This window comes from Scyliorhinus torazame, chromosome 26 (genome assembly GCF_047496885.1).
Source record: "Scyliorhinus torazame isolate Kashiwa2021f chromosome 26, sScyTor2.1, whole genome shotgun sequence".
In the NCBI taxonomy this organism is placed as follows: Eukaryota; Metazoa; Chordata; class Chondrichthyes; order Carcharhiniformes; family Scyliorhinidae; genus Scyliorhinus; species Scyliorhinus torazame.
In genome coordinates this window covers 41,296,560-41,323,353 of record NC_092732.1, presented here as the reverse complement: position 1 = coordinate 41,323,353, position 26,794 = coordinate 41,296,560, and the positions used below count along the sequence as shown (strand labels likewise).

General features: G+C 64.5%; 1 protein-coding gene across 1 annotated transcript; it reads right to left on the bottom strand.

Moving 5' to 3' along the window:
- Positions 1-196: 196 nt before the first annotated feature.
- LOC140402891 (cyclic AMP-responsive element-binding protein 3-like protein 4) lies at positions 197-26,740 on the bottom strand. Its single transcript, XM_072490518.1, has 6 exons — positions 26,640-26,740; positions 7,422-7,549; positions 5,933-6,022; positions 5,256-5,362; positions 4,567-4,635; positions 197-299 (listed from the first exon to the last, which is right to left on the bottom strand). Exons 2-6 carry the CDS (start codon positions 7,530-7,532, stop codon positions 197-199), a joined length of 480 nt encoding a protein of 159 aa, XP_072346619.1. The 5' UTR covers positions 7,533-7,549; positions 26,640-26,740.
- Positions 26,741-26,794: the final 54 nt, after the last annotated feature.

Here is a 26,794-nt window from a genome sequence, read left to right as displayed (position 1 = left end):
CTCTGCCCGCCTGAACTCTGCCCGCCTGAACTCTGCCCGCCTGAACTCTGCCCGCCTGAACTCTGCCCGCCTGAACTCTGCCCGCCTGAACTCTGCCAGCCGGAACTCTGACAGCCGGAACTCTGCCCGCCTGAACTCTGACCGCCTGAACTCTGCCAGCCTGCAGGATCCTGCACTGTGCCAGCCTGCAGTGCTTTCATTCTTGGACACTCACCATGATGCAGGTACTGGTCTGTGCTGCCTTGTTCGAAGTCTCTTTAATCAGAGACTGTAACCTCCGCAGTTGACTTATCAGAGACCTGCCGATAGAAAATGTCACATATTAACCGGAGGGTCAGTACCGAGGGAGTGCTGCACTGTCATAGGGTCAGTACTGAGGGAGTGCCGCACTGTGGGAGGGTCAGTACTGAGGGAGTGCCGCACTGTCAGAGGGTCAGGACTGAGGGAGCGCCGCACTGTCGGAGGGTCAGTACTGAGGGAGCTCCGCACTGTCAGAGGGTCAGTACTGAGGGAGCGCCGCACTGTCAGAGGGTCAGTACTGAGGGAGTGCCGCACTGTCAGAGGGTCAGTACTGAGGGAGTGCTGCACTGTCAGAGGGTCAGTACTGAGGGAGTGCCGCACTGTCAGAGGGTCAGGACTGAGGGAGCGCCGCACTGTCAGAGGGTCAGTACTGAGGGAGCGCTGCACTGTCAGAGAGTCAGTACTGAGGGAGCGCCGCACTGTCAGAGGGTCAGTACTGAGGGAGCGCCGCACTGTCAGAGGGTCAGTACTGAGGGAGCGCCGCACTGTGGGACGGTCAGTACTGACGGAGAGCCGCACTGTCAGAGGGTCAGTACTGAGGGAGTTCCGCATTGTCAGAGAGTCAGTACTGAGGGAGTGCCGCACTGTCAGAGGGTCAGTACTGAGGGAGCGCCGCACTGTCAGAGGGTCAGTACTGAGGGAGCGCCGCACTGTGGGACGGTCAGTACTGACGGAGAGCCGCACTGTCAGAGGGTCAGTACTGAGGCAGTGCCGCACTGTCGGATGGTCAGTACTGAGGGGGTGCCGCACTGTCAGAGGGTCAGTACTGAGGGAGTGCTGCACTGTCAGAGGGTCAGTACTGAGGGAGTGCTGCACTGTCAGAGGGTCAGTACTGAGGGAGTGCCGCACTGTCAGAGGGTCAGTACTGAGGGAGTGCCGCACTGTCAGAGGGTCGGTACTGAGGGAGTGCCGCACTGTCAGAGAGTCAGTACTGAGGGAGTGCCGCACTGTCAGAGGGTCAGTACTGAGGGAGTGCCGCACTGTCAGAGAGTCAGTACTGAGGGAGTGCCGCACTGTCAGAGAGTCAGTACTGAGGGAGCGCCGCACTGTCAGAGGGTCAGTACTGAGGGAGCGCTGCACTGTCAGAGAGTCAGTACTGAGGGAGTGCCGCACTGTCAGAGAGTCAGTACTGAGGGAGCGCCGCACTGTCAGAGGGTCAGTACTGAGGGAGTGCCGCACTGTGGGACGGTCAGTACTGACGGAGAGCCGCACTGTCAGAGGGTCAGTACTGAGGCAGTGCCGCACTGTCGGATGGTCAGTACTGAGGGGGTGCCGCACTGTCAGAGGGTCAGTACTGAGGGAGTGCTGCACTGTCAGAGGGTCAGTACTGAGGGAGTGCTGCACTGTCAGAGGGTCAGTACTGAGGGAGTGCCGCACTGTCAGAGGGTCAATACTGAGGGAGTGCCGCACTGTCAGAGGGTCGGTACTGAGGGAGTGCCACACTGTCAGAGAGTCAGTACTGAGGGAGTGCCGCACTGTGGGACGGTCAGTACTGACGGAGAGCCGCACTGTCAGAGGGTCAGTACTGAGGGAGCGCCGCACTGTCGGCATGGTCAGTACTGAGGGGGTGCCGCACTGTCAGAGGGTCAGTACTGAGGGAGTGCTGCACTGTCAGAGGGTCAGTACTGAGGGAGTGCTGCACTGTCAGAGGGTCAGTGCTGAGGGAGCTGCACTGTCAGAGGGTCAGTACTGAGGGAGTGCCGCACTGTCAGAGGGTCAATACTGAGGGAGTGCCGCACTGTCAGAGGGTCGGGTACTGAGGGAGTGCCACACTGTCAGAGAGTCAGTACTGAGTGAGTGCCGCACTGTGGGAGGGTCAGTACTGAGGGAGTGCCGCACTGTCAGAGGGTCAGTACTGAGGGAGTGCTGCACTGTCCGAGGGTCAGTACTGAGGGGATGCCGCACTGTCAGAGGGTCAGTACTGAGGGAGTGCTGCCCTGTCAGAGGGTCAGTACTGAGCGAGTGCTGCACTGTCAGAGGGTCAGTGCTGAGGGAGTGCCGCACTGTCAGAGGGTCAGTACTGAGGGAGCGCCGCACTGTCGGATGGTCAGTACTGAGGGGGTGCCGCACTGTCAGAGGGTCAGTACTGAGGGAGTGCTGCACTGTCAGAGGGTCAGTACTGAGGGAGTGCTGCACTGTCAGAGGGTCAGTGCTGAGGGAGCTGCACTGTCAGAGGGTCAGTACTGAGGGAGTGCCGCACTGTCAGAGGGTCAGTACTGAGGGAGCGCCGCACTGTCAGAGGGTCAGTACTGAGGGAGTGCCGCACTGTGGGAGGGTCAGTACTGAGGGAGTGCCGCACTGTCAGAGGGTCAGTACTGAGGGAGTGCCGCACTGTCAGAGGGTCAGTACTGAGGGAGTGCCGCACTGTCAGAGTGTCAGTACTGAGGGAGTGCTGCACTGTCAGAGGGTCAGTACTGAGGGAGTGGCGCACTGTCAGAGGGTCAGTACTGGGGTAGCGCCGCACTGTCAGAGGGTCAGTACTGAGGGAGTGCCGCACTGTCAGAGGGTCAGTACTGAGGGAGCGCCGCACTGTCAGAGGGTCAGTACTGAGGGAGCGCCGCACTGTCGGAGGGTCAGTACTGAGGGAGTGCCGCACTGTCAGAGGGTCAGTACTGAGGGAGCGCCGCACTGTCAGAGGGTCAGTACTGAGGGGGGTGCCGCACTGTCAGAGGGTCAGTACTGAGGGAGTGCCGCACTGTCAGAGGGTCAGTACTGAGGGAGCGCATGCACTGTCAGGGGGTCAGTACTGAGGGAGTGCCGCACTGTCAGAGGTTCAGTACTGAGGGAGCGCCGCACTGTCAGAGGGTCAGTAATGAGGGGGTGCCGCACTGTCAGAGCGTCAGTACTGAGGGAGTGCCGCACTGTCAGAGGGTCAGTACTGAGGGAGCGCTGCACTGTCAGAGGGTCAGTACTGAGGGAGTGCCGCACTGTCAGAGGGTCAGTACTGAGGGAGCGCCGCACTGTGGGAGGGTCAGTACTGAGGGAGTGCCGCACTGTCAGAGGGTCAGTACTGAGGGAGTGCCGCACTGTCAGAGGGTCAGTACTGAGGGAGTGCCGCACTGTCAGAGGGTCAGTACTGAGGGAGCTCCGCACTGTCAGAGGGTCAGTACTGAGGGAGTGCCGCACTGTCAGAGGGTCAGTACTGAGGGAGTGTCGCACTGTCAGAGGGTCAGTACTGAGGGAGCTCCGCACTGTCAGAGGGTCAGTACTGAGGGAGCTCCGCACTGTCAGAGGGTCAGTACTGAGGGAGCTCCGAACTGTCAGAGGGTCAGTACTGAGGGAGCGCCGCACTGTCAGAGGGTCAGTACTGAGGGAGTGCCGCACTGTCAGAGAGTCAGTACTGAGTGAGTGCCGCACTGTCAGAGGGTCAGTACTGAGTGAGTGCCGCACTGTCAGAGAGTCAGTACTGAGTGAGTGCCGCACTGTCAGAGGGTCAGTACTGAGTGAGTGCCGCACTGTCAGAGGGTCAGTACTGAGGGAGTGCCGCACTGTCAGAGGGTCAGTACTGAGGGCGCCGCACTGTCAGAGGGTCAGTACTGAGGGAGTGCTGCACTGTCAGAGGGTCAGTACTGAGGGAGCGCCGCACTGTCAGAGGGTCAGTACTGAGGGAGTGCCGCACTGTCAGAGGGTCAGTACTGAGTGGGCGCCGCACTGTCAGAGGGTCAGTACTGAGGGAGTGCCGCACTGTCAGAGGGTCAGTACTGAGGGGGCGCCGCACTGTCAGAGAGTCAGTACTGAGGGAGTGCCGCACTGTCAGAGGGTCAGTACTGAGGGAGTGCCGCACTGTCTGAGGGTCAGTACTGAGGGAGTGCTGCCCTGTCAGAGGGTCAGTACTGAGGGAGTGCCGCACTGTCAGAGAGTCAGTACTGAGGGAGTGCCGCACTGTGGGAGGGTCAGTACTGAGGGAGTGCCGCACTGTCAGAGGGTCAGTACTGAGGGAGTGCCGCACTGTCAGAGGGTCAGTACTGAGGGAGTGCCGCACTGTCAGAGGGTCAGTGCTGAGGGAGTGCCGCACTGTCAGAGGGTCAGTACTGAGGGAGTGCCGCACTGTCAGAGGGTCAGTACTGAGGGAGTGCCGCACTGTCAGAGGGTCAGTACTGAGGGAGCGCCGCACTGTCAGAGGGTCAGTACTGAGGGAGCGTCGCACTGTCAGAGGGTCAGTACTGAGGGAGTGCCGCACTGTCAGAGGGTCAGTACTGTGGGAGTGCCGCACTGTCAGAGGGTCAGTACTGAGGGGGTGGGTTAGGGTGGGTGAAATGTGCTGACACATTGTGATGTTCGAGTTGTAGAACTTGTTTCTGAAGTTCGTGGTTTTGAGCCGTACAAGCAGCGACCCTGAGAGAGGAGAGAGATAGAGAGGTTCAGCGCACAATCCGGGTGTACCCCGCCCCTCACCCGCTCACCCCCTCCCCTCACCCGCTCACCCCCTCCCCTCACCCACCCCCTCCCCTCATCCCTATCCCACCCCCTCCCCTCACCCCTATCCCACCCCCTCCCCTCACCCCTATCCCACCCCCTCCCCTCACCCCTATCCCACCCCTTTCCCACCCCCTTCCCTCACCCCTATCCCACCCCTTTCCCACCCCCTCCCCTCACCCCTCTCCCACCCCCTCCCCTCACCCCTCTCCCACCCCCTCTCCCTCACCCCTATCCCACCCCCTCCCCTCACCCCTATCCCACCCCTTTCCCACCCCCTTCCCTCACCCCTATCCCACCCCATCCCCTCACCCCTATCCCACCCCCTCCCCTCACCCCTATCCCACCCCCTCCCCTCACCCCTATCCCTCCCCCACCCCTCACCCCATCCCACCCCCTCCCCTCACCCATATCCCACCCCCCTCCCCTCACCCCTATCCCACCCCCTCCCCTCACCCCTATCCCACCCCCTCCCCTCACCCCTATCCCACCCCCTCCCCTCACCCCTATCCCACCCCTCTCCCATTCCCAGCCCTCACCTGCTCTCTAATCCATCGATGTATTCCTTCTTCCTTCTCCGACTTTCCTGCGCTGACTGCTTATTCCGGATCTTCCTCCGGACCTTCTTCAAGATCCGTTCCTCGGCCTGGGGAAAAGGCGGCAGAGGGAAGGTGATTGGCGCTGGGATAATTTGACCTCTCCTGAGGTGAGCCATCTGTTTGCACCCCCCCCCCCCCAGATCGGCAGCGCTGAAACCCTGCAAACATTATCCTTTCCCTTTATAAAGTCTACTCTGTGACCCACCATCTCTGCAGAACCTCTGTGAAAAGCCCCTAGTCGCCACACTCCGGCGCCTGTTCGGGTACACGGAGGGAGAATTCAGAATGTCCAATTCACCCAACAGCACGTCTTTCGGGACTTGTGGGAGGAAACCGGAGCACCCGGAGGAAACCCACGCAGACACGGGGAGAAATGTGCAGACTCCGCACAGACAGTGACCCAAGCCGGGAATCGAACCTGGGACCCTGGCGCTGTGAAGCAACAGTGCTAACCGCCATTGATGGGCATGCTTCCAGCTGCCTGGATTGCCGAAGTTCTGGAATTCTTCTCCACCTCTCTCTTCCAGCTCCTTGAACGCGCTCGATTGCTGGTGTTCATTGTTTGGTGCCTGACCCACGTTGTGGTTGTGTGTTTGGGAAAGGGGTGGAGGAGTTACCTTGGTCAGTGGCAGGTCCCTGGGCAGGACAATTCCCTCCTGATTTAGCAGCCGTGTCTCCTCCTCCGTCAGTGTCAGATCAGGGAAATGCTGCAAAAGAACGGGAGAGTTGAATGATTCTGACCAACTCAATCAGCAGCACCACCGGCACAGACCCCAAACCCCAGGGCAGCACGGTAGCACAGTGGATAGCACAATTCCTTCACAGCTCCAGGGTCCCAGGTTCGATTCCCGGCTTGGGTCACTGTCTGTGCGGAGTCTGCACGTCCTCCCCGTGTGTGCGTGGGTTTCCTCCGGGTGCTCCGGTTTCCTCCCACAGTCCAAAGATGTGCGGGTTAGGTGGATTGGCCGTGATAAATTGCCCTTAGTGTCCAAAATTGCCCTTAGTGTTGGGTGGGGTTACTGGGTTATGGGGATAGGGTGGAGGTGTTGACCTTGGGTAGGGTGCTCTTTCCAAGAGCCGGTGCAGACTCGATGGGCCGAATGGCCTCCTTCTGCACTGTAAATTCTAAGATCCTCACCCGAAACAGCCTGGCTCCATCAAGCAGCAACAGAACAATCAACTCTATCCCCTCCTCTCTTGAAGGTGCTGACTCTCACTGGGGTATGGGGTCTCCCTCCTCTCCTGAAGGTGCTGACTCTCACTGGGGTATGGGGTCTCCCTCCTCTCCTGAAGGTGCTGACTCTCACTGGGGTACAGACTCCCCCTCCTCTCCTGAAGGTGCTGACTCTCACTGGGGTACAGACTCCCCCTCCTCTCCTGAAGGTGCTGACTCTCACTGGGGTACAGACTCCCCCTCCTCTCCTGAAGGTGCTGACTCTCACTGGGATACAGACACCCTCTCCTCTCCTGAAGGTGCTGACTCTCACTCGGGTACAGACTCCCCCTCCTCTCTTGAAGGTGCTGACTCTCACTGGGGTACATGGTCCCCCTCCTCTCCTGAAGGTGCTGACTCTCACTGGGGTACAGGGTCCCCCTCCTCTCCTGAAGGTGCTGACTCTCACTGGGGTACAGGGTCCCCCTCCTCTCCTGAAGGTGCTGACTCTCACTGGGGTACAGGGTCCCCTCCTCTCCTGAAGGTGCTGACTCTCACTGGGGTACAGACTCCCCCTCCTCTCCTGAAGGTGCTGACTCTCACTGGGGTACAGACTCCCCCTCCTCTCCTGAAGGTGCTGACTCTCACTGGGGTACAGACTCCCCCTCCTCTCCTGAAGGTGCTGACTCTCACTGGGGTACAGACTCCCCCTCCTCTCTTGAAGGTGCTGACTCTCACTGGGGTACAGGAACCCCTTCTCTCCTGAAGATGCTGACTCTCACTGGGATACAGACTCCCCCTTCCTATCCTGAAGGTGCTGACTCTCACTGGGGTACAGGGTGGCAGAGGGCACTGCCAGCCTCCGGGTGAAGTTGCTGTTGGAAGTTGGTGCAGGGTTAGAAGTAGGGACCGGTGCTGTGGTAAAAGGTTCAGCCTCTGCTTGTCCAGCTTACCATCAGGCTGTAGGTGATGTCTGCGTGGGTGTCTGTGACGCTATGGGGACTCCTCACACAGACGGGGTGTGTGAGAGCCGTGTCCACAACACACGCCTCTGGCATCAGCATTGATGTGTTCAAACTGCCTGCAGGACAGAACAGAATGCTCAGTAACTCCACCCGCAGAGAATCGCTGCCCCACACCACACCAACCCACACACCCACACAACACCCCACACACCCACACAACACCCCACACACGCACACACCCACACACCTCCCCACACACCTCCCCACACACCCACACACCTCCCCACACACCTCCCCATACACCCACACAACACCCCACACACCCACACACCTCCCCACACACCTCCCCACACACCTCCCCACACACCTCCCCACACACCTCCCCACACACCTCCCCACACACCTCCCCACACACCCATACACCACCCCAACCCCCCCCCCCATCCCATACACACCCACCCACACACCAACCCATAGACTCACCCCCTCCCCCCACCCCCACACACACCAACCACCCCATACACTCACCCCACACATACCCACACCAACACATACACCCCATCCTCCCCTCCCCACACCTCCTCACCCATACACCCTCACCCACACACACCTCCCTGTCCTGGGTCTCTGACCCTCCCTGTCCTGGGGTCACTGACCCTCCCTGTCCTGGGGTCACTGACCCTCCCTGTCCTGGGGTCACTGGCCCTCTGACCCTTTCCTCGGTCACTGACCCTCTGACCCTGTCCTGGGTCACTGACTCTCTGACACTGTCCTGGGTCACTGACTCTCTGACACTGTCCTGGGTCACTGAGCTCTGACACTGTCCTGGGTCACTGACCCTCTGATACTGTCCTGGGTCACTGACCCTCTGCCTTGTCCTGGGGTCACTGAACCTCTGACCCTGTCCTAGGGTCACTGACCCTCCCTGTCCTGGGGTCACTGACCCTCTGCCTTGTCCTGGGGTCACTGAACCTCTGACCCTGTCCTAGGGTCACTGACCCTCCCTGTCCTGGGGTCACTGACCCTCCACCCTGTCCTGGGGTCACTGACCCTGCTCCCTGACCTGGGGTCACTGACCCTCCCTGTCCTGGGGTCACTGACCCTCCCGGACCCTGTCCTGGGGTCACTGACCCTCCTTGACCCTGTCCTGGGGTCACTGACCCTCCCTGTCCCTGTCCAGGGGTCACTGACCCTCCCTGTCCCTGTCCTGGGGTCACTGACCCTCCCTGTCCTGGGATCACTGACCCTCCGCCCTGTCCTGGGGTCACTGACCCTCCGCCCCGTCCTGGGGTCACTGACCCTCCCTGTCCTGGGGTCACTGACCCTCCCTGTCCTGGGGTCACTGACCCTCCGCCCCGTCCTGGGGTCACTGACCCTCCGCCCTGTCCTGGGGTCACTGACCCTCCCTGTCCTGGGGTCACTGTCCCTCCCTGTCCTGGGGTCACTGACCCTCCCTATCCTGGGGTCACTGACCCTCCCTGTCCTGGGGTCACTGACCCTCCCTGTCCTGGGGTCACTGACCCTCCCTGTCCTGGGGTCACTGACCCACTGCCCTGTCCTGGGGTCACTGATCCACTGACCCTGTCCTCGGTTCACTGACCCTCTGACCATGTCCTGGGTCACTGACCCTCCACCCTGTCCTGGGGTCACTGACCCTCCCTGTCCTGGGGCCACTGACCCTCCCTGTCCTGGGGCCACTGACCCTGTCCTGGGGTCACTGACCTCACTGTCCCTGTCCTGGGGTCACTGACCCTCGTTGTCCTGGGGTCACTGACCCTCCCTGTCCTGGGGTCACTGACCCTCCCTGTCCTGGGGTCACTGACCCTCCCAGACCCTGTCCTGGGGTCACTGACCCTCCCGGACACTGTCCTGGGGTCACAGACCCTCCCGGACCCTGTCCTGGGGTCACTGACCCTCCCTGACCCTGTCCTGGGGTCACTGACCCTCCCTGACCCTGTCCTGGGGTCACTGACCCTCCCTGACCCTGTCCTGGGGTCACTGACCCTCCCTGACCCTGTCCTGGGGTCACTGACCCTCCGCCCTGTCCTGGGGTCACTGACCCTCCGCCCTGTCCTGGGGTCACTGACCCTCCCTGTCCTGGGGTCACTGACCCTCAGCCATGTCCTGGGGTCACTGACCCTCCCTGTCCTGTGGTCACTGACCCTCCCCGTCCTGGGGTCACTGACCCTCCCCGTCCTGGGGTCACTGACCCTCCCTGTCCTGGGGTCACTGACCCTCCCTGTCCGGGGGTCACTGACCCTCTGACCTTTTCCTGGGTCACTGACCCTCTGACCCTGTCCTGGGTCACTGACCCTCTGACACTGTCCTGGGTCACTGACCCTCTGACACTGTCCTGGGTCACTGACCCTCTGACACTGTCCTGGGTCACTGACCCTCTGACACTGTCCTGGGTCACTGACCCTCTGACACTGTCCTGGGTCACTGACCCTCTGCCTTGTCCTGGGGTCACTGAACCTCTGACCCTGTCCTAGGGTCACTGACCCTCCCTGTCCTGGGGTCACTGACCCTCCACTCTGTCCTGGGGTCACTGACCCTGCTCCCTGACCTGGGGTCACTGACCCTCCCTGTCCTGGGGTCACTGACCATCCCGGACCCTGTCCTGGGGTCACTGGCCCTCCTTGACCCTATCCTGGGGTCACTGACCCTCCCTGTCCCTGTCCTGGGGTCACTGACCCTCCCTGTCCCTGTCCTGGGGTCACTGGCCCTCCCTGTCCTGGGGTCACTGACCCTCCCTGTCCTGGGGTCACTGACCCTCCCTATCCTGGGGTCACTGATCCTCTGACCCTGTCCTGGGTCACTGACCCTCCACCCTGTCCTGGGTTCACTGACCCTCCCTGTCCTGGGACCACTGACTCTCTGACCCTGTCCTGGGGTCACTGACCCTCACTGTCCCTGTCCTGGGGTCACTGACCCTCCCTGTCCTGGGGTCACTGACCCTCCCGGACCCTGTCCTGGGGTCACTGACCCTCCCTGACCCTGTCCTGGGTCATTGACCCTCCCTGACCCTGTCCTGGGGTCACTGATCCTCCGCCCTGTCCTGGGGTCACTGACCCTCCCTGTCCTGGGGTCACTGACCCTCCCTGTCCTGGGGTCACTGACCCTCTGCCCTGTCCTGGGGTCACTGACCCTGTTCCCTGACCCTCCCGGACCCTGTCCTTGGGTCATTGACCCTCCCTGACCCTGTCCTGGGGTCACTGACCCTCCCTGTCCTGGGGTCACTGACCCTCCCTGTCCTGGGGTCACTGACCCTCCCTGTCCTGGGGTCACTCACCCTCCGCCCTGTCCTGGGGTCACTGACCCTCCCTGTCCTGGGGTCACTGACCCTCCCTGTCCTGGGGTCACTGACCCACTGCCCTGTCCTGGGGTCACTGATCCACTGACCCTGTCCTCGGTTCACTGACCCTCTGACCATGTCCTGGGTCACTGACCCTCCACCCTGTCCTGGGGTCACTGACCCTCCCTGTCCTGGGGCCACTGACCCTCCCTGTCCTGGGGCCACTGACCCTGTCCTGGGGTCACTGACCTCACTGTCCCTGTCCTGGGGTCACTGACCCTCCCTGTCCTGGGGTCACTGACCCTCCCTGTCCTGGGGTCACTGACCCTCCCTGTCCTGGGGTCACTGACCCTCCCGGACCCTGTCCTGGGGTCACTGACCCTCCCGGACACTGTCCTGGGGTCACAGACCCTCCCGGACCCTGTCCTGGGGTCACTGACCCTCCCTGACCCTGTCCTGGGGTCACTGACCCACCCTGACCCTGTCCTGGGGTCACTGACCCTCCCTGACCCTGTCCTGGGGTCACTGACCCTCCGCCCTGTCCTGGGGTCACTGACCCTCCGCCCTGTCCTGGGGTCACTGACCCTCCCTGTCCTGGGGTCACTGACCCTCAGCCATGTCCTGGGGTCACTGACCCTCCCTGTCCTGGGGTCACTGACCTTCCCTGTCCTGTGGTCACTGACCCTCCCCGTCCTGGGGTCACTGACCCTCCCCGTCCTGGGGTCACTGACCCTCCCTGTCCTGGGGTCACTGACCCTCCCTGTCCGGGGGTCACTGACCCTCTGACCTTTTCCTGGGTCACTGACCCTCTGACCCTGTCCTGGGTCACTGACCCTCTGACACTGTCCTGGGTCACTGACCCTCTGACACTGTCCTGGGTCACTGACCCTCTGACACTGTCCTGGGTCACTGACCCTCTGCCTTGTCCTGGGGTCACTGAACCTCTGACCCTGTCCTAGGGTCACTGACCCTCCCTGTCCTGGGGTCACTGACCCTCCACTCTGTCCTGGGGTCACTGACCCTGCTCCCTGACCTGGGGTCACTGACCCTCCCTGTCCTGGGGTCACTGACCATCCCGGACCCTGTCCTGGGGTCACTGGCCCTCCTTGACCCTATCCTGGGGTCACTGACCCTCCCTGTCCCTGTCCTGGGGTCACTGACCCTCCCTGTCCCTGTCCTGGGGTCACTGGCCCTCCCTGTCCTGGGGTCACTGACCCTCCCTGTCCTGGGGTCACTGACCCTCCCTATCCTGGGGTCACTGATCCTCTGACCCTGTCCTGGGTCACTGACCCTCCACCCTGTCCTGGGTTCACTGACCCTCCCTGTCCTGGGGCCACTGACTCTCTGACCCTGTCCTGGGGTCACTGACCCTCACTGTCCCTGTCCTGGGGTCACTGACCCTCCTGTCCTGGGGTCACTGACCCTCCCGGACCCTGTCCTGGGGTCACTGACCCTCCCTGACGCTGTCCTGGGTCATTGACCCTCCCTGACCCTGTCCTGGGGTCACTGATCCTCCGCCCTGTCCTGGGGTCACTGACCCTCCCTGTCCTGGGGTCACTGACCCTCCCTGTCCTGGGGTCACTGACCCTCTGCCCTGTCCTGGGGTCACTGACCCTGTTCCCTGACCCTCCCGGACCCTGTCCTTGGGTCATTGACCCTCCCTGACCCTGTCCTGGGGTCACTGACCCTCCCTGTCCTGGGGTCACTGACCCTCCCTGTCCTGGGGTCACTCACCCTCCGCCCTGTCCTGGGGTCACTGACCCTCCCTGTCCTGGGGTCACTGACCCTCCCCGTCCTGGGGTCACTGACCCACCCTGTCCTGGGGTCACTGACCCTCACTGTCCTGGGGTCACTGACCCACCCTGTCCTGGGGTCACTGACCCGCCCCATCCTGGGGTCACTGACCCTCCCCGTTCTGGGGTCACTGACCCTCCGCCCTGTCCTGGGGTCACTGACCCTCCCTGTCCTGGGGTCACTGACCCTCCCTGTCCTGGGGTCACTCACCCTCCGCCCTGTCCTGGGGTCACTGACCCTCCCTGTCCTGGGGTCACTGACCCTCCCCGTCCTGGGGTCACTGACCCACCCTGTCCTGGGGTCACTGACCCTCACTGTCCTGGGGTCACTGACCCTCCCTGTCCTGGGGTCACTGACCCTCCGCCCTGTCCTGGGGTCACTGACCCTCCCTGTCCTGGGGTCACTGACCCTCCCTGTGCTGGGGTCACTGACCCTCCGCCCTGTGCTGGGGTCACTGACCCTCCGCCCTGTCCTGGGGTCACTCACCCTCCCTGTCCTGGGGTCACTCACCCTCCCTGTCCTGGGGTCACTCACCCTCCCTGTCCTGGGGTCACTCACCCTCCCTGTCCTGGGGTCACTCACCCTCCCTGTCCTGGGGTCACTCACCCTCCCTGTCCTGGGGTCACTCACCCTCCCTGTCCTCGGGTCACTCACCCTCCCTGTCCTGGGGTCACTCACCCTCCCTGTCCTGGGGTCACTCACCCTCCCTGTCCTGGGGTCACTCACCCTCCCTGTCCTGGGGTCACTCACCCTCCCTGTCCTGGGGTCACTCACCCTCCCTGTCCTGGGGTCACTGACCCTCCCTGTCCTGGGGTCACTCACCCTCCCTGTCCTGGGGTCACTCACCCTCCCCGTCCTGGGGTCACTCACCCTCCCCGTCCTGGGGTCACTCACCCTCCCCGTCCTGGGGTCACTGACCCTCCCTGTCCTGGGGTCACTGACCCTCCCTGTCCTGGGGTCACTGACCCTCCCTGTCCTGGGGTCACTGACCCTCCCTGTCCTGGGGTCACTCACCCTCCCTATCCTGGGGTCACTGACCCTCCCTGTCCTGGGGTCACTGACCCTCCCTGTCCTGGCGTCACTGACCCTCCCTGTCCTGGGGTCACTGACCCTCCCTGTCCTGGGGTCACTGACCCTCCCTGTCCTGGGGTCACTCACCCTCCCTGTCCTGGGGTCACTCACCCTCCCTGTCCTGGGGTCACTCACCCTCCCTGTCCTGGGGTCACTGACCCTCCCTGTCCTGGGGTCACTCACCCTCCCTGTCCTGGGGTCACTGACCCTCCCTATCCTGGGGTCACTGACCCTCCGCCCTGTCCTGGGGTCACTCACCCTCACTGTCCTGGGGTCACTCACCCTCCCTGTCCTGGGGTCACTGACCCTCCCTGTCCTGGGGTCACTGACCCTCCGCCCTGTCCTGGGGTCACTGACCCTCCCTGTCCTGGGGTCACTGACCCTCCCTGTCCTGGGGTCACTGACCCTCCCTGTGCTGGGGTCACTGACCCTCCGCCCTGTCCTGGGGTCACTCACCCTCCGCCCTGTCCTGGGGTCACTCACCCTCCCTGTCCTGGGGTCACTGACCCTCCCTGTCCTGGGGTCACTCACCCTCCCTGTCCTGGGGTCACTGACCCTCCCTGTCCTGGGGTCACTCACCCTCCCTGTCCTGGGGTCACTCACCCTCCCTGTCCTGGGGTCACTCACCCTCCCTGTCCTGGGGTCACTCACCCTCCCTGTCCTGGGGTCACTGACCCTCCCTGTCCTGGGGTCACTGACCCTCCCTGTCCTGGGGCCACTGACCCTGTCCTGGGGTCACTGACCCTCACTGTCCCTGTCCTGGGGTCACTGATCCTCCCTGTCCTGGGGTCACTGACCCTCCCTGTCCTGGGGTCACTGACCCTCCCGGACCCTGTCCTGGGGTCACTGACCCTCCCTGTCCTGGGGTCACTGACCCTCCCGGACCCTGTCCTGGGGTCACTGACCCTCCCGGACACTGTCCTGGGGTCACAGACCCTCCCGGACCCTGTCCTGGGGTCACTGACCCTCCCTGACCCTGTCCTGGGGTCACTGACCCTCACTGACCCTGTCCTGGGGTCACTGACCCTCCGCCCTGTCCTGGGGTCACTGACCCTCCGCCCTGTCCTGGGGTCACTGACCCTCCGCCCTGTCCTGGGGTCACTGACCCTCCCTGTCCTGTGGTCACTGACCCTCCCCGTCCTGGGGTCACTGACCCTCTCCGTCCTGGGGTCACTGACCCTCCCTGTCCTGGGGTCACTGACCCTCCCTGTCCTGGGGTCACTGACCCTCCGCCCTGTCCTGGGGTCACTGACCCTCACTGTCCTGGGGTCACTGACCCTCCGCCCTGTCCTGGGGTCACTGACCCTCCGCCCTGTCCTGGGGTCACTGACCCTCCCTGTCCTGGGGTCACTGAACCTCCGCCCTGTCCTGGGGTCACTGATCCTCTGACCCTGTCCTCGGGTCGCTGACCCTCTGACCCTGTCCTGGGTCACTGACCCTCCACCCTGTCCTGGGTTCACTGACGCTCCCTGTCCTGGGGCCACTGACCCTGTCCTGGGGTCACTGACCCTCACTCTCCCTGGCCTGGGGTCACTGACCCTCCCTGTCCTGGGGTCACTGACCCTCCCGGACCCTGCTGTCCTGGGGTCACTGACCCTCCACGGATCTGCTGTCCTGGGGTCACTTACCCTCCCTGACCATGTCCTGGGTCACTGACCCTCCCTGTCCCTGTCCTGGGGTCACTGACCCTCCCTGTCCCTGTCCTGGGGTCACTGACCCTCCGCCCTGTCCTGGGGTCACTGACCCTCCGCCTTGTCCTGGCGTCACTGACCCTCCCTGTCCTGGGGTCACTGACCCTCCCTGTCCTGGGGTCACTGACCCTCCCTATCCTGGGGTCACTGATCCTCTGACCCTGTCCTGGGTCACTGACCCTCCACCCTGTCCTGGGTTCACTGACCCTCCCTGTCCTGGGGCCACTGACTCTCTGACCCTGTCCTGGGGTCACTGACCCTCACTGTCCCTGTCCTGGGGTCACTGACCCTCCCTGTCCTGGGGTCACTGACCCTCCCGGACCCTGTCCTGGGGTCACTGACCCTCCCTGACGCTGTCCTGGGTCATTGACCCTCCCTGACCCTGTCCTGGGGTCACTGATCCTCCGCCCTGTCCTGGGGTCACTGACCCTCCCTGTCCTGGGGTCACTGACCCTCCCTGTCCTGGGGTCACTGACCCTCTGCCCTGTCCTGGGGTCACTGACCCTGTTCCCTGACCCTCCCGGACCCTGTCCTTGGGTCATTGACCCTCCCTGACCCTGTCCTGGGGTCACTGACCCTCCCTGTCCTGGGGTCACTGACCCTCCCTGTCCTGGGGTCACTCACCCTCCGCCCTGTCCTGGGGTCACTGACCCTCCCTGTCCTGGGGTCACTGACCCTCCCCGTCCTGGGGTCACTGACCCACCCTGTCCTGGGGTCACTGACCCTCACTGTCCTGGGGTCACTGACCCACCCTGTCCTGGGGTCACTGACCCGCCCCATCCTGGGGTCACTGACCCTCCCCGTTCTGGGGTCACTGACCCTCCGCCCTGTCCTGGGGTCACTGACCCTCCCTGTCCTGGGGTCACTGACCCTCCCTGTCCTGGGGTCACTCACCCTCCGCCCTGTCCTGGGGTCACTGACCCTCCCTGTCCTGGGGTCACTGACCCTCCCCGTCCTGGGGTCACTGACCCACCCTGTCCTGGGGTCACTGACCCTCACTGTCCTGGGGTCACTGACCCTCCCTGTCCTGGGGTCACTGACCCTCCGCCCTGTCCTGGGGTCACTGACCCTCCCTGTCCTGGGGTCACTGACCCTCCCTGTGCTGGGGTCACTGACCCTCCGCCCTGTGCTGGGGTCACTGACCCTCCGCCCTGTCCTGGGGTCACTCACCCTCCCTGTCCTGGGGTCACTCACCCTCCCTGTCCTGGGGTCACTCACCCTCCCTGTCCTGGGGTCACTCACCCTCCCTGTCCTGGGGTCACTCACCCTCCCTGTCCTGGGGTCACTCACCCTCCCTGTCCTCGGGTCACTCACCCTCCCTGTCCTGGGGTCACTCACCCTCCCTGTCCTGGGGTCACTCACCCTCCCTGTCCTGGGGTCACTCACCCTCCCTGTCCTGGGGTCACTCACCCTCCCTGTCCTGGGGTCACTCACCCTCCCTGTCCTGGGGTCACTGACCCTCCCTGTCCTGGGGTCACTCACCCTCCCTGTCCTGGGGTCACTCACCCTCCCCGTCCTGGGGTCACTCACCCTCCCCGTCCTGGGGTCACTCACCCTCCCCGTCCTGGGGTCACTCACCCTCCCCGTCCTGGGGTCACTGACCCTCCCTGTCCTGGGGTCACTGACCCTCCCTGTCCTGGGGTCACTGACCCTCCCTGTCCTGGGGTCACTGACCCTCCCTGTCCTGGGGTCACTCACCCTCCCTATCCTGGGGTCACTGACCCTCCCTGTCCTGGGGTCACTGACCCTCCCTGTCCTGGCGTCACTGACCCTCCCTGTCCTGGGGTCACTGACCCTCCCTGTCCTGGGGTCACTGACCCTCCCTGTCCTGGGGTCACTCACCCTCCCTGTCCTGGGGTCACTCACCCTCCCTGTCCTGGGGTCACTCACCCTCCCTGTCCTGGGGTCACTGACCCTCCCTGTCCTGGGGTCACTCACCCTCCCTGTCCTGGGGTCACTGACCCTCCCTATCCTGGGGTCACTGACCCTCCGCCCTGTCCTGGGGTCACTCACCCTCACTGTCCTGGGGTCACTCACCCTCCCTGTCCTGGGGTCACTGACCCTCCCTGTCCTGGGGTCACTGACCCTCCGCCCTGTCCTGGGGTCACTGACCCTCCCTGTCCTGGGGTCACTGACCCTCCCTGTCCTGGGGTCACTGACCCTCCCTGTGCTGGGGTCACTGACCCTCCGCCCTGTCCTGGGGTCACTCACCCTCCGCCCTGTCCTGGGGTCACTCACCCTCCCTGTCCTGGGGTCACTGACCCTCCCTGTCCTGGGGTCACTCACCCTCCCTGTCCTGGGGTCACTGACCCTCCCTGTCCTGGGGTCACTCACCCTCCCTGTCCTGGGGTCACTCACCCTCCCTGTCCTGGGGTCACTCACCCTCCCTGTCCTGGGGTCACTCACCCTCCCTGTCCTGGGGTCACTGACCCTCCCTGTCCTGGGGTCACTGACCCTCCCTGTCCTGGGGCCACTGACCCTGTCCTGGGGTCACTGACCCTCACTGTCCCTGTCCTGGGGTCACTGACCCTCCCTGTCCTGGGGTCACTGACCCTCCCTGTCCTGGGGTCACTGACCCTCCCGGACCCTGTCCTGGGGTCACTGACCCTCCCTGTCCTGGGGTCACTGACCCTCCCGGACCCTGTCCTGGGGTCACTGACCCTCCCGGACACTGTCCTGGGGTCACAGACCCTCCCGGACCCTGTCCTGGGGTCACTGACCCTCCCTGACCCTGTCCTGGGGTCACTGACCCTCACTGACCCTGTCCTGGGGTCACTGACCCTCCGCCCTGTCCTGGGGTCACTGACCCTCCGCCCTGTCCTGGGGTCACTGACCCTCCGCCCTGTCCTGGGGTCACTGACCCTCCCTGTCCTGTGGTCACTGACCCTCCCCGTCCTGGGGTCACTGACCCTCTCCGTCCTGGGGTCACTGACCCTCCCTGTCCTGGGGTCACTGACCCTCCCTGTCCTGGGGTCACTGACCCTCCGCCCTGTCCTGGGGTCACTGACCCTCACTGTCCTGGGGTCACTGACCCTCCGCCCTGTCCTGGGGTCACTGACCCTCCGCCCTGTCCTGGGGTCACTGACCCTCCCTGTCCTGGGGTCACTGAACCTCCGCCCTGTCCTGGGGTCACTGATCCTCTGACCCTGTCCTCGGGTCGCTGACCCTCTGACCCTGTCCTGGGTCACTGACCCTCCACCCTGTCCTGGGTTCACTGACGCTCCCTGTCCTGGGGCCACTGACCCTGTCCTGGGGTCACTGACCCTCACTCTCCCTGGCCTGGGGTCACTGACCCTCCCTGTCCTGGGGTCACTGACCCTCCCGGACCCTGCTGTCCTGGGGTCACTGACCCTCCACGGATCTGCTGTCCTGGGGTCACTTACCCTCCCTGACCATGTCCTGGGTCACTGACCCTCCCTGTCCCTGTCCTGGGGTCACTGACCCTCCCTGTCCCTGTCCTGGGGTCACTGACCCTCCGCCCTGTCCTGGGGTCACTGACCCTCCGCCTTGTCCTGGCGTCACTGACCCTCCCTGTCCTGGGGTCACTGACCCTCCCTGTCCTGGGGTCACTGACCCTCCCTATCCTGGGGTCACTGACCCTCCGCCCTGTCCTGGGGTCACTGACCCTCCCTGTCCTGGGGTCACTGACCCTCCCTGTCCTGGGGTCACTCACCCTCCCTGTCCTGGGGTCACTGACCCTCCCTGTCCTGGGGTCACTCACCCTCCCTGTCCTGGGGTCACTGACCCTCCCTGTCCTGGGGTCACTGACCCTCCGCCCTGTCCTGGGGTCACTGACCCTCCCTGTCCTGGGGTCACTGACCCTCCCTGTGCTGGGGTCACTGACCCTCCGCCCTGTGCTGGGGTCACTGACCCTCCGCCCTGTCCTGGGGTCACTCACCCTCCCTGTCCTGGGGTCACTCACCCTCCCTGTCCTGGGGTCACTCACCCTCCCTGTCCTGGGGTCACTCACCCTCCCTGTCCTGGGGTCACTCACCCTCCCTGTCCTGGGGTCACTCACCCTCCCTGTCCTGGGGTCACTCACCCTCCCTGTCCTGGGGTCACTCACCCTCCCTGTCCTGGGGTCACTCACCCTCCCTGTCCTGGGGTCACTCACCCTCCCTGTCCTGGGGTCACTCACCCTCCCTGTCCTGGGGTCACTCACCCTCCCTGTCCTGGGGTCACTGACCCTCCCTGTCCTGGGGTCACTGACCCTCCCTGTCCTGGGGTCACTCACCCTCCCTGTCCTGGGGTCACTCACCCTCCCCGTCCTGGGGTCACTCACCCTCCCCGTCCTGGGGTCACTGACCCTCCCTGTCCTGGGGTCACTGACCCTCCCTGTCCTGGGGTCACTGACCCTCCCTGTCCTGGGGTCACTGACCCTCCCTGTCCTGGGGTCACTCACCCTCCCTATCCTGGGGTCACTGACCCTCCCTGTCCTGGGGTCACTGACCCTCCCTGTCCTGGCGTCACTGACCCTCCCTGTCCTGGGGTCACTGACCCTCCCTGTCCTGGGGTCACTGACCCTCCCTGTCCTGGGGTCACTCACCCTCCCTGTCCTGGGGTCACTCACCCTCCCTGTCCTGGGGTCACTCACCCTCCCTGTCCTGGGGTCACTGACCCTCCCTGTCCTGGGGTCACTCACCCTCCCTGTCCTGGGGTCACTGACCCTCCCTATCCTGGGGTCACTGACCCTCCGCCCTGTCCTGGGGTCACTCACCCTCACTGTCCTGGGGTCACTCACCCTCCCTGTCCTGGGGTCACTGACCCTCCCTGTCCTGGGGTCACTGACCCTCCGCCCTGTCCTGGGGTCACTGACCCTCCCTGTCCTGGGGTCACTGACCCTCCCTGTCCTGGGGTCACTGACCCTCCCTGTGCTGGGGTCACTGACCCTCCGCCCTGTCCTGGGGTCACTCACCCTCCGCCCTGTCCTGGGGTCACTCACCCTCCCTGTCCTGGGGTCACTGACCCTCCCTGTCCTGGGGTCACTCACCCTCCCTGTCCTGGGGTCACTGACCCTCTCTGTCCTGGGGTCACTCACCCTCCCTGTCCTGGGGTCACTCACCCTCCCTGTCCTGGGGTCACTCACCCTCCCTGTCCTGGGGTCACTCACCCTCCCTGTCCTGGGGTCACTGACCCTCCCTGTCCTGGGGTCACTGACCCTCCCTGTCCTGGGGCCACTGACCCTGTCCTGGGGTCACTGACCCTCACTGTCCCTGTCCTGGGGTCACTGACCCTCCCTGTCCTGGGGTCACTGACCCTCCCTGTCCTGGGGTCACTGACCCTCCCGGACCCTGTCCTGGGGTCACTGACCCTCCCTGTCCTGGGGTCACTGACCCTCCCGGACCCTGTCCTGGGGTCACTGACCCTCCCGGACACTGTCCTGGGGTCACAGACCCTCCCGGACCCTGTCCTGGGGTCACTGACCCTCCCTGACCCTGTCCTGGGGTCACTGACCCTCACTGACCCTGTCCTGGGGTCACTGACCCTCCGCCCTGTCCTGGGGTCACTGACCCTCCGCCCTGTCCTGGGGTCACTGACCCTCCCTGTCCTGTGGTCACTGACCCTCCCCGTCCTGGGGTCACTCACCCTCCCTGTCCTGGGGTCACTCACCCTCCCCGTCCTGGGGTCACTCACCCTCCCCGTCCTGGGGTCACTGACCCTCCCTGTCCTGGGGTCACTGACCCTCCCTGTCCTGGGGTCACTGACCCTCCCTGTCCTGGGGTCACTGACCCTCCCTGTCCTGGGGTCACTCACCCTCCCTATCCTGGGGTCACTGACCCTCCCTGTCCTGGGGTCACTGACCCTCCCTGTCCTGGCGTCACTGACCCTCCCTGTCCTGGGGTCACTGACCCTCCCTGTCCTGGGGTCACTGACCCTCCCTGTCCTGGGGTCACTCACCCTCCCTGTCCTGGGGTCACTCACCCTCCCTGTCCTGGGGTCACTCACCCTCCCTGTCCTGGGGTCACTGACCCTCCCTGTCCTGGGGTCACTCACCCTCCCTGTCCTGGGGTCACTGACCCTCCCTATCCTGGGGTCACTGACCCTCCGCCCTGTCCTGGGGTCACTCACCCTCACTGTCCTGGGGTCACTCACCCTCCCTGTCCTGGGGTCACTGACCCTCCCTGTCCTGGGGTCACTGACCCTCCGCCCTGTCCTGGGGTCACTGACCCTCCCTGTCCTGGGGTCACTGACCCTCCCTGTCCTGGGGTCACTGACCCTCCCTGTGCTGGGGTCACTGACCCTCCGCCCTGTCCTGGGGTCACTCACCCTCCGCCCTGTCCTGGGGTCACTCACCCTCCCTGTCCTGGGGTCACTGACCCTCCCTGTCCTGGGGTCACTCACCCTCCCTGTCCTGGGGTCACTGACCCTCTCTGTCCTGGGGTCACTCACCCTCCCTGTCCTGGGGTCACTCACCCTCCCTGTCCTGGGGTCACTCACCCTCCCTGTCCTGGGGTCACTCACCCTCCCTGTCCTGGGGTCACTGACCCTCCCTGTCCTGGGGTCACTGACCCTCCCTGTCCTGGGGCCACTGACCCTGTCCTGGGGTCACTGACCCTCACTGTCCCTGTCCTGGGGTCACTGACCCTCCCTGTCCTGGGGTCACTGACCCTCCCTGTCCTGGGGTCACTGACCCTCCCGGACCCTGTCCTGGGGTCACTGACCCTCCCTGTCCTGGGGTCACTGACCCTCCCGGACCCTGTCCTGGGGTCACTGACCCTCCCGGACACTGTCCTGGGGTCACAGACCCTCCCGGACCCTGTCCTGGGGTCACTGACCCTCCCTGACCCTGTCCTGGGGTCACTGACCCTCACTGACCCTGTCCTGGGGTCACTGACCCTCCGCCCTGTCCTGGGGTCACTGACCCTCCGCCCTGTCCTGGGGTCACTGACCCTCCCTGTCCTGTGGTCACTGACCCTCCCCGTCCTGGGGTCACTGACCCTCCCCGTCCTGGGGTCACTGACCCTCCCTGTCCTGGGGTCACTGACCCTCCCTGTCCGGGGGTCACTGACCCTCTGACCTTTTCCTGGGTCACTGACCCTCTGACCCTGTCCTGGGTCACTGACCCTCTGACCCTGTCCTGGGTCACTGACCCTCTGACACTGTCCTGGGTCACTGACCCTCTGACACTGTCCTGGGTCACTGACCCTCTGACACTGTCCTGGGTCACTGACCCTCTGACACTGTCCTGGGTCACTGACCCTCTGCCTTGTCCTGGGGTCACTGAACCTCTGACCCTGTCCTAGGGTCACTGACCCTCCCTGTCCTGGGGTCACTGACCCTCCACTCTGTCCTGGGGTCACTGACCCTGCTCCCTGACCTGGGGTCACTGACCCTCCCTGTCCTGGGGTCACTGACCATCCTGGACCCTGTCCTGGGGTCACTGGCCCTCCTTGACCCTATCCTGGGGTCACTGACCCTCCCTGTCCCTGTCCTGGGGTCACTGACCCTCCCTGTCCCTGTCCTGGGGTCACTGGCCCTCCCTGTCCTGGGGTCACTGACCCTCCCTGTCCTGGGGTCACTGACCCTCCCTATCCTGGGGTCACTGATCCTCTGACCCTGTCCTGGGTCACTGACCCTCCACCCTGTCCTGGGTTCACTGACCCTCCCTGTCCTGGGGCCACTGACTCTCTGACCCTGTCCTGGGGTCACTGACCCTCACTGTCCCTGTCCTGGGGTCACTGACCCTCCCTGTCCTGGGGTCACTGACCCTCCTGGACCATGTCCTGGGGTCACTGACCCTCCCTGACCCTGTCCTGGGTCACTGACCCTCCCTGACCCTGTCCTGGGGTCACTGATCCTCCGCCCTGTCCTGGGGTCACTGACCCTCCCTGTCCTGGGGTCACTGACCCTCCCTGTCCTGGGGTCACTGACCCTCTGCCCTGTCCTGGGGTCACTGACCCTGTTCCCTGACCCTCCCGGACCCTGTCCTTGGGTCATTGACCCTCCCTGACCCTGTCCTGGGGTCACTGACCCTCCCTGTCCTGGGGTCACTGACCCTCCCTGTCCTGGGGTCACTCACCCTCCGCCCTGTCCTGGGGTCACTGACCCTCCCTGTCCTGGGGTCACTGACCCTCCCCGTCCTGGGGTCACTGACCCACCCTGTCCTGGGGTCACTGACCCTCACTGTCCTGGGGTCACTGACCCACCCTGTCCTGGGGTCACTGACCCGCCCCATCCTGGGGTCACTGACCCTCCCCGTTCTGGGGTCACTGACCCTCCGCCCTGTCCTGGGGTCACTGACCCTCCCTGTCCTGGGGTCACTGACCCTCCCTGTCCTGGGGTCACTCACCCTCCGCCCTGTCCTGGGGTCACTGACCCTCCCTGTCCTGGGGTCACTGACCCTCCCCGTCCTGGGGTCACTGACCCACCCTGTCCTGGGGTCACTGACCCTCACTGTCCTGGGGTCACTGACCCACCCTGTCCTGGGGTCACTGACCCGCCCCATCCTGGGGTCACTGACCCTCCCCGTTCTGGGGTCACTGACCCACCCTGTCCTGGGGTCACTGACCCTCACTGTCCTGGGGTCACTGACCCTCCGCCCTGTCCTGGGGTCACTGACCCTCCGCCCTGTCCTGGGGTCACTGACCCTCCCTGTCCTGGGGTCACTGAACCTCCGCCCTGTCCTGGGGTCACTGATCCTCTGACCCTGTCCTCGGGTCGCTGACCCTCTGACCCTGTCCTGGGTCACTGACCCTCCACCCTGTCCTGGGTTCACTGACGCTCCCTGTCCTGGGGCCACTGACCCTGTCCTGGGGTCACTGACCCTCACTCTCCCTGGCCTGGGGTCACTGACCCTCCCTGTCCTGGGGTCACTGACCCTCCCGGACCCTGCTGTCCTGGGGTCACTGACCCTCCACGGATCTGCTGTCCTGGGGTCACTTACCCTCCCTGACCATGTCCTGGGTCACTGACCCTCCCTGTCCCTGTCCTGGGGTCACTGACCCTCCGCCCTGTCCTGGGGTCACTGACCCTCCGCCTTGTCCTGGCGTCACTGACCCTCCCTGTCCTGGGGTCACTGACCCTCCCTGTCCTGGGGTCACTGACCCTCCCTATCCTGGGGTCACTGACCCTCCGCCCTGTCCTGGGGTCACTCACCCTCCCTGTCCTGGGGTCACTGACCCTCCCTGTCCTGGGGTCACTGACCCTCCCTGTCCTGGGGTCACTGACCCTCCGCCCTGTCCTGGGGTCACTGACCCTCCCTGTCCTGGGGTCACTGACCCTCCCTGTGCTGGGGTCACTGACCCTCCGCCCTGTCCTGGGGTCACTGACCCTCCGCCCTGTCCTGGGGTCACTCACCCTCCCTGTCCTGGGGTCACTCACCCTCCCTGTCCTGGGGTCACTCACCCTCCCTGTCCTGGGGTCACTCACCCTCCCTGTCCTGGGGTCACTCACCCTCCCTGTCCTGGGGTCACTGACCCTCCCTGTCCTGGGGTCACTGACCCTCCCTGTCCTGGGGTCACTGACCCTCCCTGTCCTGGGGTCACTGACCCTCCGCCCTGTCCTGGGGTCACTGACCCTCCCTGTCCTGGGGTCACTGACCCTCCCTGTCCTGGGGTCACTGACCCTCCCTGTGCTGGGGTCACTGACCCTCCGCCCTGTCCTGGGGTCACTCACCCTCCGCCCTGTCCTGGGGTCACTCACCCTCCCTGTCCTGGGGTCACTGACACTCCCTGTCCTGGGGTCACTCACCCTCCCTGTCCTGGGGTCACTCACCCTCCCTGTCCTGGGGTCACTCACCCTCCCTGTCCTGGGGTCACTGACCCTCCCTGTCCTGGGGTCACTCACCCTCCCTGTCCTTGGGTCACTCACCCTCCCTGTCCTGGGGTCACTCACCCTCCCTGTCCTGGGGTCACTGACCCTCCCTGTCCTGGGGTCACTGACCCTCCCTGTCCTGGGGTCACTGACCCTCCCTGTCCTGGGGTCACTGACCCTCCCCGTCCTGGGGTCACTCACCCTCCCTGTCCTGGGGTCACTCACCCTCCCTGTCCTGGGGTCACTGACCCTCCCTGTCCTGGGGTCACTGACCCTCCCTGTCCTGGGGTCACTGACCCTCCCTGTCCTGGGGTCACTCACCCTCCCTGTCCTGGGGTCACTCACCCTCCCTGTCCTGGGGTCACTGACCCTCCCTGTCCTGGGGTCACTCACCCTCCCTGTCCTGGCGTCACTGACCCTCCCTGTCCTGGGGTCACTCACCCTCCCTGTCCTGGGGTCACTCACCCTCCCTGTCCTGGGGTCACTCACCCTCCCTGTCCTGGGGTCACTGACCCTCCCTGTCCTGGGGTCACTGACCCTCCCTGTCCTGGGGTCACTCACCCTCCCTGTCCTGGGGTCACTGACCCTCCCTGTCCTGGGGTCACTCACCCTCCCTATCCTGGGGTCACTCACCCTCCCTGTCCTGGGGTCACTGACCCTCCACCCTGTCCTGGGGTCACTGACCCTCCGCCCTGTCCTGGGGTCACTGACCCTCCCTGTCCTGGGGTCACTGACCTTCCCTGTCCTGGGGTCACTCACCCTCCCTGTCCTGGGGTCACTGACCCTCCCTGTCCTGGGGTCACTGACCCTCCCTGTCCTGGGGTCACTGACCCTCCCTGTCCTGGGGTCACTGACCCTCCCTGTCCTGGGGTCACTCACCCTCCCTGTCCTGGGGTCACTCACCCTCCCTGTCCTGGGGTCACTGACCCTCCCTGTCCTGGGGTCACTCACCCTCCCTGTCCTGGGGTCACTCACCCTCCCTGTCCTGGGGTCACTCACCCTCCCTGTCCTGGGGTCACTCACCCTCCCTGTCCTGGGGTCACTCACCCTCCGCCCTGTCCTGGGGTCACTGACCCTCCCTGTCCTGGGGTCACTGACCCTCCCTGTCCTGGGGTCACTGACCCTCCCTGTCCTGGGGTCACTGACCCTCCCTGTCCTGGGGTCACTCACCCTCCCTGTCCTGGGGTCACTCAGCCTCCCTGTCCTGGGGTCACTGACCCTCCCTGTCCTGGGGTCACTGACCCTCCCTGTCCTGGGGTCACTGACACTCCCTGTCCTGGGGTCACTCACCCTCCCTGTCCTGGGGTCACTCACCCTCCCTGTCCTGGGGTCACTGTCCCTCCCTGTCCTGGGGTCACTCACCCTCCCTGTCCTGGGGTCACTGACCCTCCCTGTCCTGGGGTCACTCACCCTCCCTGTCCTGGGGTCACTGACCCTCCCTGTCCTGGGGTCACTCACCCTCCCTGTCCTGGGGTCACTGACCCTCCCTATCCTGGGGTCACTGACCCTCCCTGTCCTGGGGTCACTGACCCTCCCTGTCCTGGGGTCACTCACCCTCCCTGTCCTGGGGTCACTCACCCTCCCTGTCCTGGGGTCACTCACCCAGCTCGATGGACCTCAGGTTGGTTTTGCTGGCCGCTCCATGTGTCTTCAGCCCGTCCACCACGCTGACTCCGTACACAACCTGGTAGAGAGTGCTGTGGGCAGGCAGTGCTGGGGTCACTGACCCTCCGCCCTGTCCTGGGGTCACTGACCCT

Bases quoted from the DNA above. Each gene is read 5' to 3' on its own strand.
- LOC140402891 (XM_072490518.1), bottom strand. From the start codon at position 7,532: ATGCTGATGCCAGAGGCGTGTGTTGTGGACACGGCTCTCACACACCCC. The intron at 5,363-5,932 runs GTAACTCCTCCA...CCTTTTCCCCAG, and splicing joins GGGACCTGCCACTGACCAAG to GCCGAGGAACGGATCTTGAA. The intron at 4,636-5,255 runs GTGAGGGCTGGG...CTCCTCTCTCAG, and splicing joins ATCGATGGATTAGAGAGCAG to GGTCGCTGCTTGTACGGCTC.